The sequence below is a fragment of the Corythoichthys intestinalis genome, unplaced genomic scaffold, assembly GCF_030265065.1.
Source record: "Corythoichthys intestinalis isolate RoL2023-P3 unplaced genomic scaffold, ASM3026506v1 HiC_scaffold_23, whole genome shotgun sequence".
NCBI classification, from domain to species: domain Eukaryota; kingdom Metazoa; phylum Chordata; class Actinopteri; order Syngnathiformes; family Syngnathidae; genus Corythoichthys; species Corythoichthys intestinalis.
The window spans coordinates 10,640,243-10,662,746 of NW_026651592.1; the positions used below are offsets into that span (position 1 = coordinate 10,640,243).

Consider the following 22,504-nt stretch of genomic DNA (forward strand, 5'->3'; position numbering starts at 1 on the left):
GCGTAAACAGTACCTTCATGTACCTCGCAATATCCTATTTTTTACTTTAATAATTAATATGCCTGTTCTGCCATTTACCGAAATGTGTATTTTATTATGATGTTGACTTAGGTTTTGTGATACATGCCCAGCCTATACGCAGACTATGCAGCTGTTTAGGGCCCCTGACCACTAGGGGGCCCCCAATCTGGCAATTGTTTAATTTATATTCTATTTTGTTTACTACGGTTTGCTTTATTTGACTTTTGTGAGTTTTGATACTTGATTACAAGCTTAAAAAAATATATAAGTTCTTCCTTAACTTCTTTCTTTCCTCTTTTAGAAAAAGGTTTGGTGCTATCTACTGTAAGTACTGACAATCATATGGGGTGAGAAGTTTGAAGTATACAGTGCAACACAATCTGATTAATATACAAAATATGGACGTATGGCTTGGATTGCATGTATGGGTTTCACAGTACACTGTGACGAAATGGTGGGCCAAAAATATGGGCCCCTTTGCATTATTTTGCTTAGGGCCCCCAAATGGCCTGGGCCGGCCCTGGATACATGCTTTTTTTTTTTGTAGCGCAGGAAGTGTAGAGCAGGTAGCAGTTCCGCACACAAAGAAGAGCGCACACACTAGGAAGAGCACATTTGCTCACACAAAGAAGTCGCGCAGCCGCGTGGGAGAGAGAGGGGAAAGACAGATTAGCTCGCTGTCTAGCTAAGCCCTAGCTTCCAAACTTGGCGAGGACAGTACAATGACATATACAGTGATCCCTCATTTTTCGCGGTAAATGGTGACCCACCCTTCCCGCGAAGTAGAGGCGGAGCTTATTTACATTTATGATTTTTTGGGGGATGTGTTCAATGTATTTATTCAGATCTAACAGCATTGAAAAGAGATACATACAGTATATATTATTATCAATTGTGCAAGTTCTCCTACTTGAAAAGATTAGAGAGGCCTGTAAATGTCAACATGGGTAAACCTCAACCATGAGAGACAGAATGTGGGAAAAAAACTGAAAATCACATTGTTTGATTTTTAAAAAAGTTATTTCCAAATTAGAGTGGAAAATAAGTATTTGGTCACCTATAACCAAGCAAGATTTCTGGCTGTCAAAGAGGTCTAACTTCTAACAAGGTCTAACGAGGTCTAACGAGGCTCCACTCGTTACCTGTATTAATGGCACCTGTTTTAACTCATTATCGGTACAAAAGACACCTGTCCACAACCTCAGTCAGTCACACTCCAAACCCCACTATGGCCAAGACCAAAGAGCTGTCGAAGGACACCAGAGACAAATTTGTAGACCTGCACCAGGCTGGCAAGACTGAATCTGCAGTAGGTAAAACGCTTGGTGTAAAGGAATCAACCGTGGGAGCAATTATTAGAAAATGGAAGACATACATGACCACTGATAATCTCCCTCGATCTGGGGCTCCATGCAAGATCTCACCCCGTGGCGTCAAAATGATTACAAGAACGGTGAGCAAAAATCCCAGAACCACACGGGGGGACCTAGTGAATGACCTACAGAGAGCTGGGACCACAGTAACAAAGGTCACTATCAGTAACACAATGCACCGCCAGGGACTCAAGTCCTGCACTGCCAGACGTGTCCCCCTGCTTAAGCCAGTACACGTCAAGGCCTGTGTTATGGTCAGATGAAACGAAAATAGAACTTTTTGGTAGAAACACAGGTTTTCGTGTTTGGAGGAGAAAGAATACTGAATTGCATCCGAAGAACACCATACCCACTGTGAAGCATGGGGTTGGAAACATCATGCTTTGGGGCTGCTTTTCTGCAAAGGGACCAGGACGACTGATCTGTGTAAAGGAAAGAATGAATGGGGCCATATATCGAGAGATTTTGAATGAAAATCTCCTTCCATCAGCAAGGGCATTGAAGATGAGACGTAGCTGGGTCTTTTAGCATGACAATGGTCCCAAACACACAGCAAGGACAACAAAGGAGTGGCTTTGTAAGAAGCATTTCAAGGTCCTGGAGTGGCCTCACCAGTCTCCAGATCTCAAACCCATAAAAACTCTGGAGGGAGTTGAAAGTCCGTGTTGCCCAACGACAGCCCCAAAACATCACTGCTCTAGAGGAGATCTGCGTGGAGGAATGGGCCAAAATACCAGCAACCGTGTGTGAAAAGCTTGTAAAGAGTTACAGAAAACATTTGGCCTCCGTTATTGCCAACAACCTCTCATGGTTGAGGTTTACCCATGTTGACGATTACAGGCCTCTCTAATATTTTCAAGTAGGAGAACTTGCACAATTAGTGGTTGACTAAATACTTATTTGCCCCACTGTATATATACAGTATGGAGAACAAGTATTTGTTACACTGTCAATGGGAAAACCCATTGGCAGTGTATCAAATACTTGTTCTCCCCACTGTATTAGGGGTATGACGGTACACACAAGTCACGCTTCAGTACAACCGGAAAAATGTTTGTATACCATTACACTCTTATATTAGGTGAAATTTTAAAACATGTAAAATGGGTGGCCTATGTTTTTTGGGATAAAAAAGACAGTTCAATTAAACCACTTATTTTAAACATATTTGATGTGAAAGACATTATAAAATGGATCATGTAATAAAGTCTAGAACATGAAAAGTAACATCAGTTACTTTGCCGAGTAACTAATTCTTACATTGAGGTAACTGAGTTACTAACTCAATTACTTTTTGGGAGAAGTAATTTGTAACCGTAATTAATTATTTTTCAATGTAAGATTAACAACACTGGTCGTCAGTGTTGCCGAAAAGTTCAATGGGTGTCCAATGAAGTGTTAAAAAGTTTGTAAATTACCCTTCTAAATAACTGAGTTAAGTGATCACCCAGCCCTAATTAATAAGAACTATCTGATGTTTCCTTACCTTGTTTCAGGAGTTTTTCTTCTTTTTTAACTTTTCCATCATCAGGAAGAGCCTTAGAAATTTCACCGAGTTGGGCGTCTACATCCAAGAAACAATATTATGATTAGATTAGGCTGTAGTTGCCATTCACATTACTCACCTATACCATTGACAGCTAGGAGTGGGAACCTCTTGGTACCTCATGATATGATACGCGATACAAAACTCACGATAACGATCTGACGATATTGCGATACGACGATTATCGATACATTGGTCAGGAAATCATTCTAGGATATTCTACAAAAAACTAATGAACAGAAAAACAAGCTTCTGTTGTGAATTGGAATGAGTTTATCACTAGTAGACGTCCAATCCATTTGAACTGGGAGGGTGGCAGCGAATGAACATTCATTCATTCGCTGTCAACCCTCCCACTTCAAATGGATTGAACGTCTGTGACCGTCAGTGATGGCAATGAAGTAATTTTGGGTCAATTGATTTTCAGTTACTCCCTGTTGATTTTGGGGTATTTTATGGGTCACTTCCTGTTTATTTTGACTTAAAGAACCGGAAATGCCCTGAGAATCACCCAAATGAATAGGCAGTGACTCAAACTCAACAGGAAATGACCTGTAAATGCCCTGAAAATCGGACAGAGTAACTGTAAATGCTCTGGTTTCAAATGAACAAACGTTCCCAGTCTAAATGGATTGGGCGTCGAGCACCATCAATGCAGCCTTAAGGCAGAGTTATGCTTCTGCGTCAGACCTGCGCCGCCAAGGAAGACCCGATTTACGACTCTGCCCCTTAGCCTGATGTGTACCTATTGATTTTTCAAACCCTAGCGTCGCGTCAATGCATATGACTTGACGGAAATGGACTGTGATTGGTTCCCTCAGACTGTCGTTTCCAGTTCAGCGCGAAATCACCGCCATTGCAAAACAATTTTTTTTTCTACACGTGAAAATGGACCAAGCCGCCGGGAGAATCATCGAAGAGCAAGTCTCGTCAAGACATCATAAAGATTGCAAAATGGCAAGGTCAGCGATTGAATAAAAAAAAATAAAAATGGAAGAACCACTGAGACGTGGGTGTTCAGAATCGAGTGGCCACCGATTGGGTCACCGAAGACCCAATCGGCCAAAAACTCAGCTTTTTATCACTTTATGTCGTATTTTTGGTTGGTGCACTTCTTCATTTATTGTGTACATATGTTTGCTGTGAGTCTGTGACTTATTTACGTGTCACACTTCAAGTATATTAAGAATAAAGCACAGGTTTGGTGTCAAAAGTGTCATTTTGATGTTTAATTTTCAACAACAGAAGGTTCACACACTATACATCACTGATTGAGAGTGCCTCGGTGCTTTTATGATAACGTTAACATCAAGGCTTCCAACGCAGTTTAGGAAGTTCCATTGACGCCAGAAATCTGCTATGGCTTCCCACTGGCTGGTTGTAGAACACGGGACACAAATCGGGCTGGAGGGCTTTGCAGACCTCGGACAAAACGCTGGACTCTGTGCTCGACACCAGTTTGAAGCTAGCCGCCACAGCTAGCTGGTTTTCACCCGAGGCTAGAACTCTCTATGCGGCATCAAAAGTTGGACAGACCGCCTTGAAACAGTCTTCTACGTCGCCTGCGCCTCAACATTTGTATGATCATTATTCAATGTTGATGAGCTGAAGATCCATATTCAAGCGTACCATTTTGCATTGTTTATTTTTTTTCTCCGTTAAACTACACGGGAGGAAGTCAACAAGCATGCCCCAAAACCGTAAAAACATAACGCAACACCCCTCTATTGGCTTGGCGGTGAATTACAGAGCAACGCGTCACCTGGCCGGAGAACCATCGAATGTCGAATAACGCTGTAGTGGCTGCGCCGTCACAGCAATGCGGGAGCATAACTCAGGCTTTAGAGGTAACTGAGACACAATTATGGTGGAAGATTTTGGTAGGAACTTGTTGGTTCCTTTTTTTTTTTTTTTTTTTTTTTTTTTAACAGTGACACCTTCTTCCTTTTTAAAACGAAACCTCGATTCTTGGCAGGAGCATATCAATAACCTTTTGGGATACAAAGTATCACGATATATCATCATTTCGATATTTTGTCACATCCCTATTGACAGCCATTCAGTATGTTAACTAGGACAGTTTTATTCGAATTAAAAGCCTGGTCAGAATAAAAACGCAACGTGTGTACACACCCCATTCGGAATATTTTACCCTGATCCAGCCTATTCTGATCAAGATTCTATTTCGAACGAGAGGGGGGGGGTTTATGCCAATTGATTATTTGATCGGCGTGCATGAAAACAAATTGTGTGCACTACATTATTGTGCAAGCATTTAGGGCTGCAACCAGTGTTGTTAATTTTACTTTAAAAAAGTAATTAATTACAGTTACAAATTACTTCTCCCAAAAAGTAATTGCGTTAGTAACTCAGTTACCTGAATGTAAGCGTAATTAGTTACTTGGCAAAGTAACTAGTGATATTTTTTTTTTTCTCCAAAAAAAAAACAAAAACAAAAAAAAAACAAAAAAAAACAGGTCACACAATGTGAAGCTTAAAGGGCTTGGGGGACAATTGGCCCAAGCCCAATTCTTTACCCTCCACTTAAGTAGACACAAGGGTATTGCGATAACTAGCTAGTAACCTTTGCTATGTGTGGAAGTCATTTAAAGTTGTGAATCAATCGTTAAAGTTGTTAAAATTTCTCCCGTTATTGCATTAGTTCCCTTCTGTCTACTTTAAACATGTGTAAGTTTTAAAACTGTTTCATCATTTAAAGATAGATTTAAGTTAAGATTTTGCCGATTTAGGAGCATTTTAGATTAAAAAAAATTACTTAGGTTCGCTAGGAAGGATCTCTACATCAGGGCCTTCCTGAGAGGTCTACTGCTTTAAGATGGCGGCTGTTTACAAACGCATGTAGTCCTTAAAACATGTTGGCAATGCAGCAGTGTCTGTCATATGCATCTAGATCTATAATATGATATCTACCGTGTCATGTGGGCGTAGTTTGTCGGCTATGGCTGCAGTCAGGTATTATTGGAGCCATCTAGCATCGCGGTTGCAACGGCGTCTTCCCCACTCATGCTCTGCTCTCGTCCCCGTGAGTCCGTTTCTCTCAGACTTTTTTTTATTCAACCAACTTAGTAACGCATAGTAACGCACGCCTTTCCCGCCTCAGTAACGGTAACGGCGTTGCCAAGATGAGAAAAGTAATTAATTAGATTACTCATTACTGAAAAAAAATAACGCCGTTAGTAACGCCGTTATATTGTAACGCCGTTATTAACAACACTGGCTGCAACTAACGATTATTTTCATAATCGATTAATCGGATAAATGTCACTTCTTTCAATTACCTTCACAATTTATGTTGAAGCTGTTTTTGGCATGTTGTAAGTAGCAATGAAGACCAAATGGATGGTCCTTCAACTGTATCAATTATTAAATTCGTTGGAAACTAATTTATTAATCGATTAGCTGTTGCAGCTTTATTAAGAAGCTAGTTTAGACAGTAAGATGTCCGAAAATTGGCAAAACTAGGAATTGGTTTCAAACGTAAAAGCAGATATTTGTTCATGTCCTACTTTGACTTAATAAAAATGAGGAAATCTGATATTTACAACTGAGAAGTTATACTATGTATGTTATCATTTCAAGAATTTAGACAAGTTAAAAAGATATATGACACCAAAAAGTGTGTTTATTTCATATTTCACGCTGTACTTTATGCTCCTGATTTAAATGGAACGCTTGGATGTGTGTGGAAGTGATCGTTTTATTTATCCAATTTTTTTAATCCCGCGCCATGAAAAAGAATAACTTCCTGTTTTGAGGACATGGGTCAGCATCTTACAATACAGGATTGCTTTATCGCATTAAGATGGACTGTGGATTCAGCAGATTTTGCGAATTAATTCGTTAATTTTTTGCATCACGCCAGCCAAATGTGCTGCAGGTATTTGTTGCTGCACCAGGAAGAGGCGTGTGAGCCTTTTTGGGTTTCAAAAAGTTCCCGTTCACCCTCGGAGAATGGCCAAAACACTGTGGGACCATTGGACTTACGAGGAAGTGAGTAAACATCATATTTTGTATTATGTCAAATACTGGGATCATGGCACACGTTTTAATACGGAGGTGGCTTGCATTTTGTGGCTGACAATGCTCCTTGTCCACCAAGAATGCCACTCGGCCGACAACAAGCAGCTTCTCGCACACCCCCCTCGGTCCTTCGCATGCCCGTCAGGAGACCGCTATACTTGTCTTTTTGCCCTCTTCGTGTGCCCGGTGTTCTGTCAAATTTTCCACCCAATAAGAAATTGCAACTTTGTGTTAAAAATGGCCGCGAATACAGCAATTACAAAGTAAACACTACAAACTTTCTTTAAATAAAGGACTATTTACTTATGTTTGATCATGGACGGACATGTAGAAAAGTTCTCCTCAGACACATCCTGCCATGTTAGCTGCACAAGAAGTGCACGCCGCTCTCTCAATGTTTACGTCTTCGCCGCTTAGGTAAGCATTAATTTACGCCATATTCGTGTTGACCATGAGACAGCTACGCGCTCCAACGACGTCGGCCGTTTTTTTCCAGCTGTAACTTGCTGGCCACCAGGCGGATTGCTGATCGGCGAAGACAATCGACAACTCCGACGCTGTGTGACATGATCCAGGGTAGTTTTGTGTGATTTTTCGCTTCAAAGACTTCGAAACATCACTCGGTTCGGGTTAGCATGTCGGCAAGCTGTCACGCCTCCTGCTTTGTATACGCTCTCAGAAGCCGGGGCAGGGAAATGACAAAAGCCGGACTAACTCCGGTGGCATAAAATATCGTTTGGGAAAGTGCACGAAGTAGACAGTTTTGACCATTATGGAGTAATTTTGCCATGTCGTACTGAATAAATGCATTTTTCATATTCCATTTAGCACAAGACTGTTATTTGTCATGACCGTACCATTTATTTAGCGATTGGGGAAAATCCTGAGATAAAAAGAATATCCTGTAGAAATATTTGAGTAGAGAGTTTGAAACAATGACATTTTGCGGCTCTCTTCGTCGCATTTTCCTCGGTCTGAATAATTCTCCCTCAATGGGCTGAATTCTAAATCAGTTAAAACCAAGACCCTGCCAATGTCATTCTCCTTTTGGGGGCGTAAGAGCATTACAATTACAGCCAGCGGCTAAACGGCAGATTAAAAGACTAATTTATTGTCATCTGCGCTTTGCCAAACTGTTGTATATAGTCAAATTGTCTCAAAATAATATTCTAATTCACATAATAATGCTATTTAAGACATTTTTTACCCCGTCACTTTAAAGTTAAGGTCCGAAATGATTAATCGATTATCAAAATAGTCGATAAATTTGCTAATCAATTAGTTGTCGATTAATTGATGCACCTCTACTAGCATAAAAAAATATGCAAATTGGCGATAAATCCACAATAAAAACTTAGCTTCATCATTTAGTAGTATCAATCTGCGCACCTCAAAATAATTTGTTCCGGCTGACATTCTGATGCATGAACATGCAAGACCTTATCGCATCAATATTTTTAGTGTAATTATTTCTACCTGAACGCTGATCGGATTGACGAAATTTTGCACACGTAAAGATACCCGTTGATGGTGATAGACATCCACTGATGACCGAGTTCATCAAGAAAAGTCTATCATAAACACATATAAAAATTATTGATTCAAATATCGGAATTTCACCTGCTTCTCTATCAGCGGGACTGCTGCTCCCAGATTCAGCCATTTTCTGCTCTTGGTCCTGGTTCAGGTTTGGAAAAACTTGAGCCTTGAGTAGCTCCAGTGCTTCAGCCAGGTCATTGCGGGTCCTTAGAAGACAGTAGGTTAGGTCAGGCATGAAAATAGGTCAGGGGTTAAAAAGGTGAGAAGGGTGTGGAGGAAATATGTTCCGGTACACTGTACAACTAGGGCTGTCCCAAACGACTAATTTTCTCCCGATTAGTCAGCAGACTATTTTTACGATTAGTCGACTAACCTAATAACATTTTTTACTTTCTTTTTCTCACTAATTTAAAAATGAAATTCTTGATGACGCTTATTAATTCACAAAAACATTTTGGAACACTTAAATTCTTTATTAAAGTACCAATAAACACGTAAATAACAACAATAAATCACTAATAAACAATGAGGTCAAATGCTGATAGCATTAACGAGTGCAAAAAAATGGAATGTAAATAGATTCAGAACACTGACCACCTTTCCAACATGATTCAAAACAATTTATTAAAAAAATATCTAGCATTAATATGATAGTATACTACAATTTTTTAATAGTATTATCATTGCCAATCAGATTTTTCATAAAGAGTGTCATTCTAAAGCTATTCTTAGTGTGGAATCTGAATTCTTAAGTACTGTATGTGGGATTAACTCCAGAAATACAAGTACCGGTAGTTATTTCTATGACGAACATGACGTGCTTTTATTTTGAAATGTTTACCGAAAAGTACGTTCGCTAAACCGCTCACAGTTAGCTTTACACTCGGCAAAAAAGCTCTTTTTGTCATTGCATGTGGTGTCAGTAGGCCTGTCGCGATAACAAATTTTAGCGTGCGATAGTTTATTTAATAAATTATTGCGATATGCGATATTATTGCAACCCCTCCAATTAAAAAAAAAAAAAATTACAATGACACTGTGAGAATACAGTATATATTAATAGATCATGTACACCCATTTAAACGCAATAAATGTTTACTCTTGAATTCTAAAATACTTTTTAGGAAATCACAACTAAAAACAATAGACCATGCCTCTTTTAAGTAAAAGACAACAATATTAATACTGCACAGAAACACCGAAGAAATAAAATGTGTTTTTTAAGAAAAATAAAATTCCACTTAATAATTTAAGCATCTAGGCAAATGAAAACGTTTCCCCTCATAGCTTCTGCTATGGCGTTCCATGTGTAATACAGTGGTACCTCTACATACGAAGTTAATTCGTTTCAGGAGCTTGTTTGTAAGTCGAAATGGTCGTATGTCGAGCAGGATTTTCCCATAAGAATACATTATAATTCGTTCCACAGCCCAAAAACCCACACTACATCCTTAATAAATACTGCTGTTACTATTGCAAATAGCAATTACAAAGAGCAAAACAAATAAAATATGAATAAAAATCAGAATAACAATAATATAATCATTGCAATAACAACAATAATACAGTACAGTACCTGTAATAATGTAACGAATCGGCTTCTAATGTGGCGGACTTTTTTTGCTATACCTGAACGCACCGCGGGGGTTGCGGTGAGCAGGAGAGCGCTATTTTACTTTCTGTTTCGATCCTGGCGTGGACCACTCGGCGAGTTGATGGAATAATGATTTGAAACCTGACGAAGCTGGCGATTTCTTAGGCGATGTTACCACAATAAGAACGGTCACCTTGACTTATAAAGACTGGCAACGGAGGTGGACCGCCCGCCGAGATTGGCATTCTACGACCCAGTTCATGGATGCACACACCATGCTTATATTTTGCTATCATTCACATCTTCATTTCAATAGTAAGCGTCACCTTTTCTTTTTTCTCTCCACCTGCACTAAACTTAAACTGCACTAAACTAAAAACAGAACTAAAATGCATTTTGCATAGTTGGTAACAAGGAAGCCGAACTTTTTACAGCACGCAGGTGCACGTGAGGCGATAAATCGCAGCGGAAAAATTATCGCCTTCATTTTTATTTAGCGTGCGATAAATGGAATTATTGCATATTGCGACAGGCTTAGGTGTCAGTAATCTTTTATTCGTTTGCAGATCCTGTTAACCAGCAATTTTTCATGTTTGAAGTGTCACCTTTTACCCGCAAGTTTGTGTTTTGGAGAAGATTGCCAATGTTTTATAGCAGGCTAAAGTAGGTTGTCTGTTTTCTACATTAGCCTCAATGTAGCAATGCTAACGTTTACGGCAAGGGTGTCCAAATTTTTTGCAAAGGGGGCCAGATTTGGTGTGGTAAAAATGTGGGGGGCCGACCTTGGTTGACATCCTTTGCGTAGAATAATATATTTAAGCAAATTTTAGCAAGCCATTCTGTGTGTCACATTTCGCAATCTTGCAACTAGCCTTTGTGGCATTCTCTTTCGACTCTCGGGCTCTTGAAAAATACTGCTGCTGTGAAATTAAACTACCTTCAAGTTTCTTCAATTTCCACTGCGTATCTTCCCTGTAATCTTGTCGTACATGTCGTACATATCGCCTCACATAGAACTCTTTAAAAACAGCGACTGTCTCTTTGCAAATGAGGTAGACACTGTTGTTGCGTATTTTGGAGAAGAAATAGCCCAATTTCCACCTATCCTTGAAGCGTCGGCTGTCGCAGTCAACTTTCTTTTTTTGCTGATTGTCGCCATTTTAGAAAATTGGAAGTCAAGGCTCACATGGGATAATGTTGCTTAGAGTGCTGCTGCCTTTTAGTGGGTAAATGCAGTACTGCTGACCAATTTATTAAGTCTGTGTGCGGGCCGGATGTTATTGATTTTATGACAGAGGCTGGGGAGCCAGATGAAATTTGACCACGGGCCGCATTTGGCCCCCGGGCCGGACTTTGGACATGTCTGGTTTACAGTGTTTATTATACATATGTCTCCTTAATTTGTATGTTTGAACTTTAATTCTACGGCATGTTGCTAATCAATAAACGTCTGTGAAAGGGACTTGAGTCTCATATAGCATCAAAGTGCACGTGCACACGCAATCAAAAATGTATGCACACACGCACGCGACGATCAAACGCAGCCGTGAAAATTACCGCATTCATTTTTATTTATCGTGCGATAAATGGACTCATCGCATATCGCGACAGGCTTAGCAACTTCAATAAAACATGTTGTTAGTTAGTTAGATGGACTTACAAACTGGGTGATGGCGCTTTAAATGTTCATTCACGACAGACGTGCAGCCAAGCTTGGCAATGAAGAGACAGGACAACAGTGAACCCTCCCTTGTTTCGTTGAAATAAGTCAGTGTTCTGGCCACTGGTGCACTTTTATGGCTTTGTGTCGCTTTCCCTGGTTGCATACCAAGCAACCGACATTAAAAAAAATCTCCCGACCCGCCTTCCCCTTAAAAAATTTCTCCTCTGATCTACACAATTCACGTAGGTCACCCTGTTTGATTTCAAAATGGCAAATTTCGCCGAAAGGTGAGAGATTTTCATGCCTGTAGAGTTGATAAAAGTACCAGCCGAACAGCAAAACGCACATTTCGTTCAGTTCTGTTACCTAACGATGCATCTCCAAGTGGATCCGTCCAAGTCGTCCTGCTCCTCCGTGTACAGCCGGATATTCTGCTCCTGGTCCAGCTGAAGCCAGTACATAAGGCCCTGCTTGTCTCGCCCGATAGGCTGCAGGCGCATTTTGTCCGGCTCCTCCTCGTTGATCACCGCTTTGAACTTGAAGTTATCATCAAACTGGCACTCGCATAAATACTGAGGACACAGAAAAGGTTTTTCAGTTTTGAGGGAGCCAAAACGAAACTTTTTGAAATGAGATATTATCATACTTTGAGGATGCTGGACTTGCACTCCATGGACATGTCTTGGTATCCGTTCTGTTCCAGCTCCCAAGCCCAGGCGCTGTTCAGCTCTTGGCACATCTAAAAAATTTTTTTAAAAAGCAGCAGAATTAGCTCTCGGAAGCCATGCTCACACGCGCAGCACATGTCAAAATTGGATACACTGTGCGTTACGCTTGCCTTGGCTAGATATTTTTCCCAGCGCTCTATCGTCACGGACTTGCAGAGCTTTCGGAGCAGCTTGACGTGGAGTTCAATGAGAGGTTTGGGAACTGAAAAACAAGCGCAAATGACAGGAAAGTCAAAATTTTGAATGTGTGGTCCAGCCGGTTTTACCATCTTACCTTCAAATAAATAAAAGCTACAGTGGGGCAAATAACTATTTGGTCAACCACCAATTGTGCAAGTTCTCCTACTTGAAAATATTAGAGAGGCCTGTAATTGTCAACATGGGTAAACCTCAACCATGAGAGACAGAATGTGGAAAAAAATAAACAGAAAATCACATTGTTTGATTTTTAAAGAATTTATTTCCAAACTAGTGGAAAATAAGTATTTAGTCTCCTACAAACAAGCAAGATTTCTGGCTGTCAAAGAGGTCCAACTTCGAGGCTCCACTCGTTACCTGTATTAACGGCACCTGTTTTAACTCATTATCGGTATAAAAGACACCTGTCCACAACCTCAGTCAGTCACACTCCAAACTCCACTATGGCCAAGACCAAAGAGCTGTCGAAGGACACCAGAGACAAAATTGTAGACCTGCACCAGGCTGGGAAGACTTAATCTGCAATAAGTGAAACGCTTGGTGTAAAGAAATCAACCGTGGGAGCAATTATTAGAAAATGGAAGTCATACAACACCACTGATAATCTCCCTTGATTTGGGGCACCATGCAAGATCTCACCCCATGGCGTCAAAATGATAACAAGAACGGTGAGCCAAAATCCCAGAACCACACGGGGGGACCTAGTGAATGACCTACAGAGAGCTGGGACCACAGTAACAAAGGCTACTAATGCGCCGCCTGGGACTCAAATCCTGCACTGCCAGATGTGTCCCCCTGCTAAAGAAAGTACACGACCAGGCCCATCTGTGGTTCGCGAGAGAGCATTTCGATGATCCAGAAGGAGGACTGGGAGAATGTGTTATGGTCAGATGAAACCAAAATACAACTTTTTGGTAGAAACACAGGTTCTCTTGTTTGAAGGAGAAAGAATACTGAATTGCATCCGAAGAACACCACACCCGCTGTGAAGCAGGGGGGTGGAAACATCATGCTTTGGGACTGTTTTTCTGCAAAGGGACCAGGACGACTGATCTGTATAAAGGAACAAATGAATGGGGCCATGAATCGAGAGATTTTGAGTGAAAAATTCCTTCCATCAGCAAGGGCATTGAAGATGAGACATGGCTGGGTCTTTCAGGATGACAATGATCCCAAACACACAGCCAGAGCAACAAAGGAGTGGCTTCGTAAGAAGCATTTCAAGGTCCTGGAGTGGCCTACCCAGTCTCCAGATCTCAACCCCATAGGAAATCTGTGGAGGGAGTTGAAAGTCCGTGTTGCCCAACAACAGCCCCAAAACATCACTGCTCTAGAGGAGATCTGCATGGAGGAATGGGCCAAAATACCAGCAACAGTGTGTGAAAAGCTGGTGAAGAGTTACAGAAAACGTTTGGCCTCTGTTATTGCCAACAAAGGGTACATAACAAAGTATTGAGATGAACTTTTGGTACTGACCAAATACTTATTTTCCACAATGATTTGCGAATCAATTCTTTAAAAATCAAAGAATGTGATTTTCTGTTTTTTTCCCACATTCTGTCTCTCATGGTTGAGGTTTAGCATTGTTGACAATTACAGGCCTCTGTAATATTTTCAAGTGGGAGAACTTGCAAAATTAGTGGTTGACTAAATACTTATTTGCCCCACTGTATTTACTGTCGCTAGTGAGTCAAAGAGGTAGGTCAGTAGGTCGAACAGACCTTCTGAAAGCAACACTATTTTGATGCTAGTTATAGAAAGCGCCGGAGAGGCATACAGAAAACATAAAGGAAAAGACTGCATCTGTATCCTGTCAACACCAACTGAAAAAGTCTTTAATACTCGGGTTTCTAAAGGTATCAGCAAATCTCATATAATAATTTTATAATAATAATAATTTTTAATGCCACTTTGAACAAATTTAATGCCCATGCCCAATTGCAGATAGTTTCACACACACAAATTGTAAGTAGAGCTGTCCGATAATGACTTAACAGATAACCGATATCCCGATATTGTCCAACTCCAAAAATCCAATACTGATATCAAACCGATACCGATATATGGGGTCCTGGGCTTAACATATTATGGCTAATTTTACTGTATTGTGATGCCCTTTAATAATGATGGATGTAACAACTTCAAGGTTTTCCAATAAACATTCTGTGAAAAATAAGGGAACAACTTCAACCGAAGTTATAGGAAAAGTGCCTATATTGCACCACTACAGTGCTGACCCCTGCAATTCTGTCGGATAATGCTCAATTTCTTCCAGAAAATGATTGCTATTACAAATGCTTTGGTCGTCATATCTTCATTGATTTTTCTTGCAATGAAAAACGCAAAAGAGAATGAAAAATAAATTAAATCATTATCATTGTAAATAAAACTCCAAAAATGGGCCAGACAAAAGTATTGCCACCCTTTGAAAAATCATGTGATGCTTCTCTAATTTGTGTAACTGATAGCACTTGTTACTTACCTGTGGGAGAAATTAAGCATTATCTGACAGAATTGCAGGGGTGCCAATGCTTTTGGCCAGCACTGTATATTGTTGAAATTAAAATAGTGCAAACATTCGTTTTTTCGATCAAGTTCAAGTGAAAAAAATACAATAAGGCACTGCGATATCACATATGACTTACACAGTGCTTCTGGCTCAAAATAACAACAAAGGCAAACAGCCCCAGTACTGTGAATAAGGCTCCGTTTTACCCAATCTCCTGCATCTTCTGCTCTCACACCAACTCCCTCAATGTCCTCTTTAACTACATCCATAAACCTCGTCTTTGGTCATTCTCTAGACCTCCTGCCAGGCGGATGGAAATTCAGCATCCTTTTGTCAATATACTAACTATCTCTCTAATTATGCCCAAATCATCTCAGTCTGGCCTCTCTGACTTTATCTCTAAATGCTCTAAAATGCATTGCTCCTCTGATATGCTCATTCCTGATCCTATCCGTCCTGGTCACTCCAAAGAGAGCTTCAGCATCTTCGTTTCTGCGACTTCCAGCGCTGCCTCCTGTCTTTTGCCGAGTGGCTCCGTCTCCAGAACAAACAACATCACCAGTTTCACCGAAGCCAAAAGGAAAAGAAGATTTTAAAAGGTTTTTATCATTTTAACGCTTAATGAATTATGTAAAAATAAGTTTCATTTACTGTCAAATTTACATAATTTTGAATGCCTTGAATATTCCGTTTAATGCTTTTTAAGGCCTGAATTTTGACAAAATCCACTTAATGACTTTCAATTCTTTTTAATGACTCGCATAAACCCTGAATACAGTATTTCTTTGTGATACACTGTACAATAGGGCTGCAGCTATCGAATATTTTAGTAGTCGATTAATCAATGGACTACTTAGTTCGAATAATCGAGTAATCGAATGAGAGACTTGAAAAATTAAAATACTTGAGCTGAGCCTCAAACTGTATTTTTTTTTTTAATCAGGATCTATGTACAACAAAAGAACAATTGGCTAACTTACATAGAAAAAGTCCGCTAGCTTAAATGCTATAAACTGCTAAAGTTTTTTTACAATGCTCTAGAGCTGAAACGAGTACTCGAGCAACTCGAGTAACTCTTGTTTAAAAACTGATCCGAGTAATTTTATTCACCTCGAGTAATCGTTTATTTTGACAGCTCTAAGCATCACGTTTTGCTAGGACTACTTTTAATGCGGGACAACGCGCTGTCACGTGCGGAGAGAAAGAAAGGAAAAAAAAAAACTTACCGCAGCCGACAGCCGCCACAAACGATGCCGACGTTGCTAAATACTAGCCCGCACAATGCTACATTGGTAACAGGCAGCGTCTGGCGCGTCTCATAGAGATCACATGTATGTTGAACTAGATGCGAAATGACAGACTCGGCCGCGTCTGGGCAGCGTTTGTAAACACGTGGCTAACGTGTCTTACATACAGGCTTTAACATAACATAGCATTGTGGAGTGATGAGGGTGTAAAATAAAAACTTAATCATGCACTGCAAAAACTCAAAATCCTATCAGGACTTACAGTTTAGACTAACTTAAAACTTAACTAGAACTTAAAAATGGCTTGACACAAAGAGAAATTCAATTGAAACACGTGGGGAAAAAAATCCTAACTTTTAAGTGATGTGTGTTATCAAGCGTAACGGCATTTTCAGGTAAGATATATATATATATATATATATATATATATTAATAAGATCTAAAAGTTTTTTGAGTGAAAGCAGTGAATTAGTCTTTTTAATTCTAGTTACACCTGAGATGCAATTGTTGGCTGTTTTCAACAATATACATCGAAAATAAAGACATTGAGTGACTGAAAATGGTTCAAGATTAGATGAAACGTCTTGTTTTCTCATGTATATGTATAATTGCTCTTCACCTAAAAATATATTTGTTTTATCCGATTACTCGATTAATCGATAGAATTTTCAGTCGATTACTCGATTACTAAAATATTCGATAGCTGCAGCCCTACAATGCTCTGAACAAATGGTTCGGACACATATTCCCACAAAAAAGGGCTAAATATACCTATAAACTAAATTATGGATGCATTAAAAACATTAGCTCAAAAAACAAAAACACAAAAAAAAAAAAAAACTGAAAATGTTGGTCTTAACAGGGAGCAATTGGATCCAGCCATGGGAAAACAGGTAGACCAGAGGGTAGTGTATCCACCCTAATCAATAAAACTAAAGGCAAACACTTTCAAAGTAAACCATTACAATGCCACTTTAATTAAACGAATACTCGAAGCAACAATTTTTTTTTTTTTTAATCGAATACTCGAGTTAATCGATTAATCGTTGCAGCACTGCTGTACATCGAAAAAAAAAAAAAACTCAGAATTTCGTTCAAAGCCAGTATTTCCACTAAGTAGTCCAGCTGACAAAGAGGCAAACATTTTTATCACTACCGGTACTATTTTAGCCAATCAAATGTGAGCATCCCAAATTACACGTCATTAATATTCATTATCACACTTACCCGTGCTATTAATGTGTGTATGTGTGCATGGGTACAACTGACATCACAAAATGGCTGCGCGAATAAGCGCTGTCATTTCTTTGTGTTTTAACATTAGTTTCTCTATTATCAGAGGTCAAAGAAATTTGCAAATTGCATACTGAGATGTTTCTTTTTTATATGAATGTCATGTATATTAATGTTGCATTGCGCTTTAAAGACAATGATAAAAAAAAAAAAAAAAACTGTCCCTGAATCAAAAACCTGAAAACGTAGCACGATTGCTAGAAATGATTTGTTTTCAACTCCAGTGATCCCTCGCTACTCCGCTCCCTCAGTCCATCGCGGATTTCGAAGGACTTCAAAGCGCCTCATGCGTCTATCGTCGTTGAACTTGTTAAACAGTTGTTGTAGCAACTCACTGTGTGTAAGTGAGCAGCTTGAGCGGATTTGAGTGGCCTCACTCAATGAAGCATTTAATTCATTTGCTCACAAAAACATAAATATCTTCTATTTTTTATAGTTTGTTTCCGAAAACGTATTTATACGTGTTTTACGTTTTTTTTTTCACAAGCAACATCTCTAGGTTCTGATGCAAGTTCGCTCCAAAGCACAACACACAAAATCCATTGTAAAGCAATAAAACTGGCCACTGAAAGGCAGTAGCGCATTTGGTAAGAACTCATATCGGATCATGAAAGGAAATAAATGAAGAGAAATAGTCAGGAAACGGAACTTGGAAGTACGAAGCGTGAGAAAAATGTGGAGAACGATGTAAACACAAGGCACATGCCCCACACAAGTTCCCTAGGTGAATTCTGTTATGATGAAAGATTCAAAAAAATATATCTTGATGAGACAGACAGGTGATGGGTGATGAGGGATAAATTTACCCCGTCTGCTGATACAGCCTCGGCCACAACAGCATCATCTCTCAGTTTAATCGTTTAGCTCTGTGTCAATAAATTATTACTTTACTATCAAAAGCTCTATTTGTCTTGTTGTTTATGTTATTTTGTATAAGGAAAACATTATTTTGATGTTTGGGATGTCACAAAAGCAAAAAATAGCTGTGTTTAAGTCAAAGTTATGTTTGAAATAGGGCTGCAGCTATCGAATATTTTAGTAATCGAGTAATCGACTGAAAATTCTATCGATTAATCGAGTAATCGGATAAAACATTTTTTTTTTTTTAGGTAAAGAGCAGTTATAAATATACATGAGAAAAAAGACATTTAATCCAATATTGAACCATTGTCAGTTAATCAGTGTCTTTATTTTCGATGTACATTGTTGAAAACAGCCAACAATTGCATCTCAGATGTGACTAGAATTCACTGCTTTCACTCAAAAAACTTCTAGATCTTATTAAAAACATATTTCTTACCTAAAAATGTAATTACGCTTGATAACACACATCACTTGAAAGCTATGTGTTTTTCCCACGTGTTTCAATTGAATTTCCATTTGGGTCAAGCTATTTTTAAGTTCTAGTTAAATTTTAAGTTAGTCTAAACTGTAAGTACTGATAGGATTTTGAGTTTTTGCAGTGTTCAAAATAAATGTATGATACCTGCTGTATTGGAGCACATTAGGGACCAGTGCTACTTGGTGTTTTATTCAGCAATGACTACTGAGCTAAAACTGACAGTTACAGTGCCTTGCAAAAGTATTCGGCCCCCTTGAATCTTGCAACCTTTTGCCACATTTCAGGCTTCAAACATAAAGATATGAAATTTAATTTTTTTGTCAAGAATCAACAACAAGTGGGACACAATCGTGAAGTGGAACAACATTTATTGGATAATTTAAACTTTTTTAACAAATAAAAAACTGAAAAGTGGGGCGTGCAATATTATTCGACCCCTTTACTTTCAGTGCAGCAAACTCACTCCAGAAGTTCAGTGAGGATCTCTGAATGATCCAATGTTGTCCTAAATGACCGATGATGATGAATAGAATCCAAATGTGTGTAATCAAGTCTCCGCATAAATGCACCTGCTCTGTGATAGTCTCAGGGTTCTGTTTAAAGTGCAGAGAGCATTATGAAAACCAAGGAACACACCAGGCAGGTCCGAGATACTGTTGTGGAGAAGTTTAAAGCCGGATTTGGATACAAAAAGATTTCCCAAGTTTTAAACATCTCAAGGAGCACTGTGCAAGCCATCATATTGAAATGGAAGGAGCATCAGACCACTGCAAATCTACCAAGACCCGGCCGTCCTTCCAAACTTTCTTCTCAAACAAGGAGAAAACTGATCAGAGATACAGCCAAGAGGCCCATGATCACTCTGGATGAACTGCAGAGATCTACAGCTAAGGTGGGAGAGTCTGTCCATAGGACAACAATCAGTCGTACACTGCACAAATCTGGCCTTTATGGAAGAGTGGCAAGAAGAAAGCCATTTCTCAAAGATATCCATAAAAAGTCTCGTTTAAAGTTTGCCACAAGCCACCTGGGAGACACACCAAACATGTGGAAGAAGGTGCTCTGGTCAGATGAAACCAAAATTGAACTTTTGGCCACAATGCAAAACGATATGTTTGGCGTAAAAGCAACACAGCTCATCACCCTGAACACACCATCCCCACTGTCAAACATGGTGGTGGCAGCATCATGGTTTGGGCCTGCTTTTCTTCAGCAGGGACAGGGAAGATGGTTCAAATTGACGGGAAGATGGATGCAGCCAAATACAGGAACATTCTGGAAGAAAACCTGTTGGTATCTGCACAAGACCGGAGACTGGGACGGAGATTTATCTTCCAACAGGACAATGATCCAAAACATAAAGCCAAATCTACAATGGAATGGTTCAAAAATAAACGTATCCAGGTGTTAGAATGGCCAAGTCAAAGTCCAGACCTGAATCCAATCGAGAATCTGTGGAAAGAGCTGAAGACTGCTGTTAACAAACACTCTTCACCCAACCTCACTGAGCTCGAGCTGTTTTGCAAGGAAGAATGGGCAAGAATGTCAGTCTCTCGATGTGCAAAACTGATAGAAACATACCCCAAGCGACTTGCAGCTGTAATTGGAGCAAAAGGTGGCGCTACAAAGTATTAACGCAAGGGGGCCGAATAATATTGCACGCCCCACTTTTCAGTTTTTTATTTGTTAAAAAAGTTTAAATTATCCAATAAATTTTGTTCCACTTCACGATTGTGTCCCACTTGTTGTTGATTCTTGACAAAAAATTAAAATTTTATATCTTTATGTTTAAAGCCTGAAATGTGGCGAAAGGCTGCAAGGTTCAAGGGGGCCGAATACTTTTGCAAGGCACTGTAGCTTTATTATGTTTTAATTTTACACCCTCATCACTCTACAGCGCTGGTTTTACAGATTGAATAAAGCCTGTATTTAAGACACGTTAGCCACGCATCGACAGTGGTCATAATCAATAGAAACTTAGCCCTTCCAAGGGCTAACGCTGCGTGAGTGAGTGACAGTAACGTTATATTTATTAGCGCAGAGAAGTTTACTGCTTAAAGATGGCGACTGTTTACTAACGCTACCCAGACGAGTCTGTCATTTCGCATCTAGTTCTAAATGCATGCTATATCTATGAGACGCCCCGGACATTACCTGCTCCCAAACTAGCATCATGCGGGCGTAGTTTTTAGCAACATTGGCGTAGTTTGTAGCGGTTGTCGGCTGCAGTAAGTTTTTTTTTTTTTTTTTTTTATTGCTTCTTTCTCTACGCACGTGACGTCAACGCGTTGTCCCGCATTAAAAGTAGTCCGGGCAAAACGTGATGCTTAGAGCTGGCAAAATTAAACGATTCCTCGAGGTGAATAAAATTACTCGGATCAGTTTTTAAACTCGAGTTGCTCGAGTATTCGTTTCAGCTCTAGTTTGAAATGTATGCTTTTACAAAAAGCTCAAATTCTCTTTTTTTCATCAGAAATTGGAAAATTGCTCAAACTAAGCTATTTTCTATGCTGATATCTCCAGAATGGAAAAAGATATGAACTTACTTTTTTTCCTGCTGAAAGAAGAGAGTCTAATCTTCCTTTTGGTGGGTTTCAATGTTTATATAGCAATAGAACAGAATTTTCTGTGGGCCTTGCAAAATCAGTCAAAATCCAGTAAAACGGCTGAGAGCAAAGGGCCTTGCGCTGGTGAAAATGGCTGGGAGTGAATGAGTTAATAAAGCCAGGCATTTTTCTACTTTATTGTTTTTAAAAATTTGATGGGAGAGTAAAAAAATGTTTAAACTTAGCATAAAAACATTTCATTTACATTACATTTTGCTTAAAAACATTAAAATATATCTACATACATATTTTTTCAATTATACTTTGGGAAAAAAGGGAAAGAACATGTCTTAAATGTATCTCTTTCTAATGCTAAATGTGAATATTTGTGATTTTTAATTGGAGGGGGGCGCTACTTCGCGGTTTTTCACTTATCGCGGGGGGTTCTGGTCCCAATTATACGCGAAAAACGAGGGATCAATGTATTACTGAAAGCAACTGCTGGGTTTCGACATTCGTTTATATACATACAAACAACAGTGAATTAAATCATAATCGCTGCCATTGCTAGTTTTTATTATCATTAGTTACAGTAAATCTAAATCCATCCTCCACTTGATTCGGAAGTGTTGTCGTAAATCGCCGTTACGACGTCACACAGCATTTCAGGCTGAAAACAAACTTCTATTCACGACATACGTTCCAGCAATGTATAGTCGAAACGTTGCGATTTACGTCGCATTCGTGAATGTAAAATGATAGCAACAGAATCATAAATTACGCTTATATCAACTCTCAGCATCGATGCTATTTCACAAGCTAGCGAGCGCTTTAGGCCGCGACTGCGCATGCGCATAATTGACA

The 22,504-nt window shown here is 39.4% G+C and overlaps 1 protein-coding gene across 2 annotated transcripts in view; it reads right to left on the reverse strand.

Annotated features, from left to right (window-relative positions):
- LOC130911213 (remodeling and spacing factor 1-like) overlaps nt 1–22,504 on the reverse strand; it is a 53,897-nt gene that overhangs the window by 30,532 nt on the left and 861 nt on the right. For both annotated transcript variants that reach the window (XM_057829023.1, XM_057829022.1), the window contains exons 2-6: nt 12,616–12,707; nt 12,424–12,516; nt 12,144–12,349; nt 8,602–8,726; nt 2,881–2,958 (exon numbers count right to left, since the gene is read on the reverse strand). In XM_057829023.1, the coding sequence (XP_057685006.1) occupies nt 2,881–2,958; nt 8,602–8,726; nt 12,144–12,349; nt 12,424–12,516; nt 12,616–12,707 (594 nt within the window). The remainder of the gene's footprint in view (nt 1–2,880; nt 2,959–8,601; nt 8,727–12,143; nt 12,350–12,423; nt 12,517–12,615; nt 12,708–22,504) is intronic.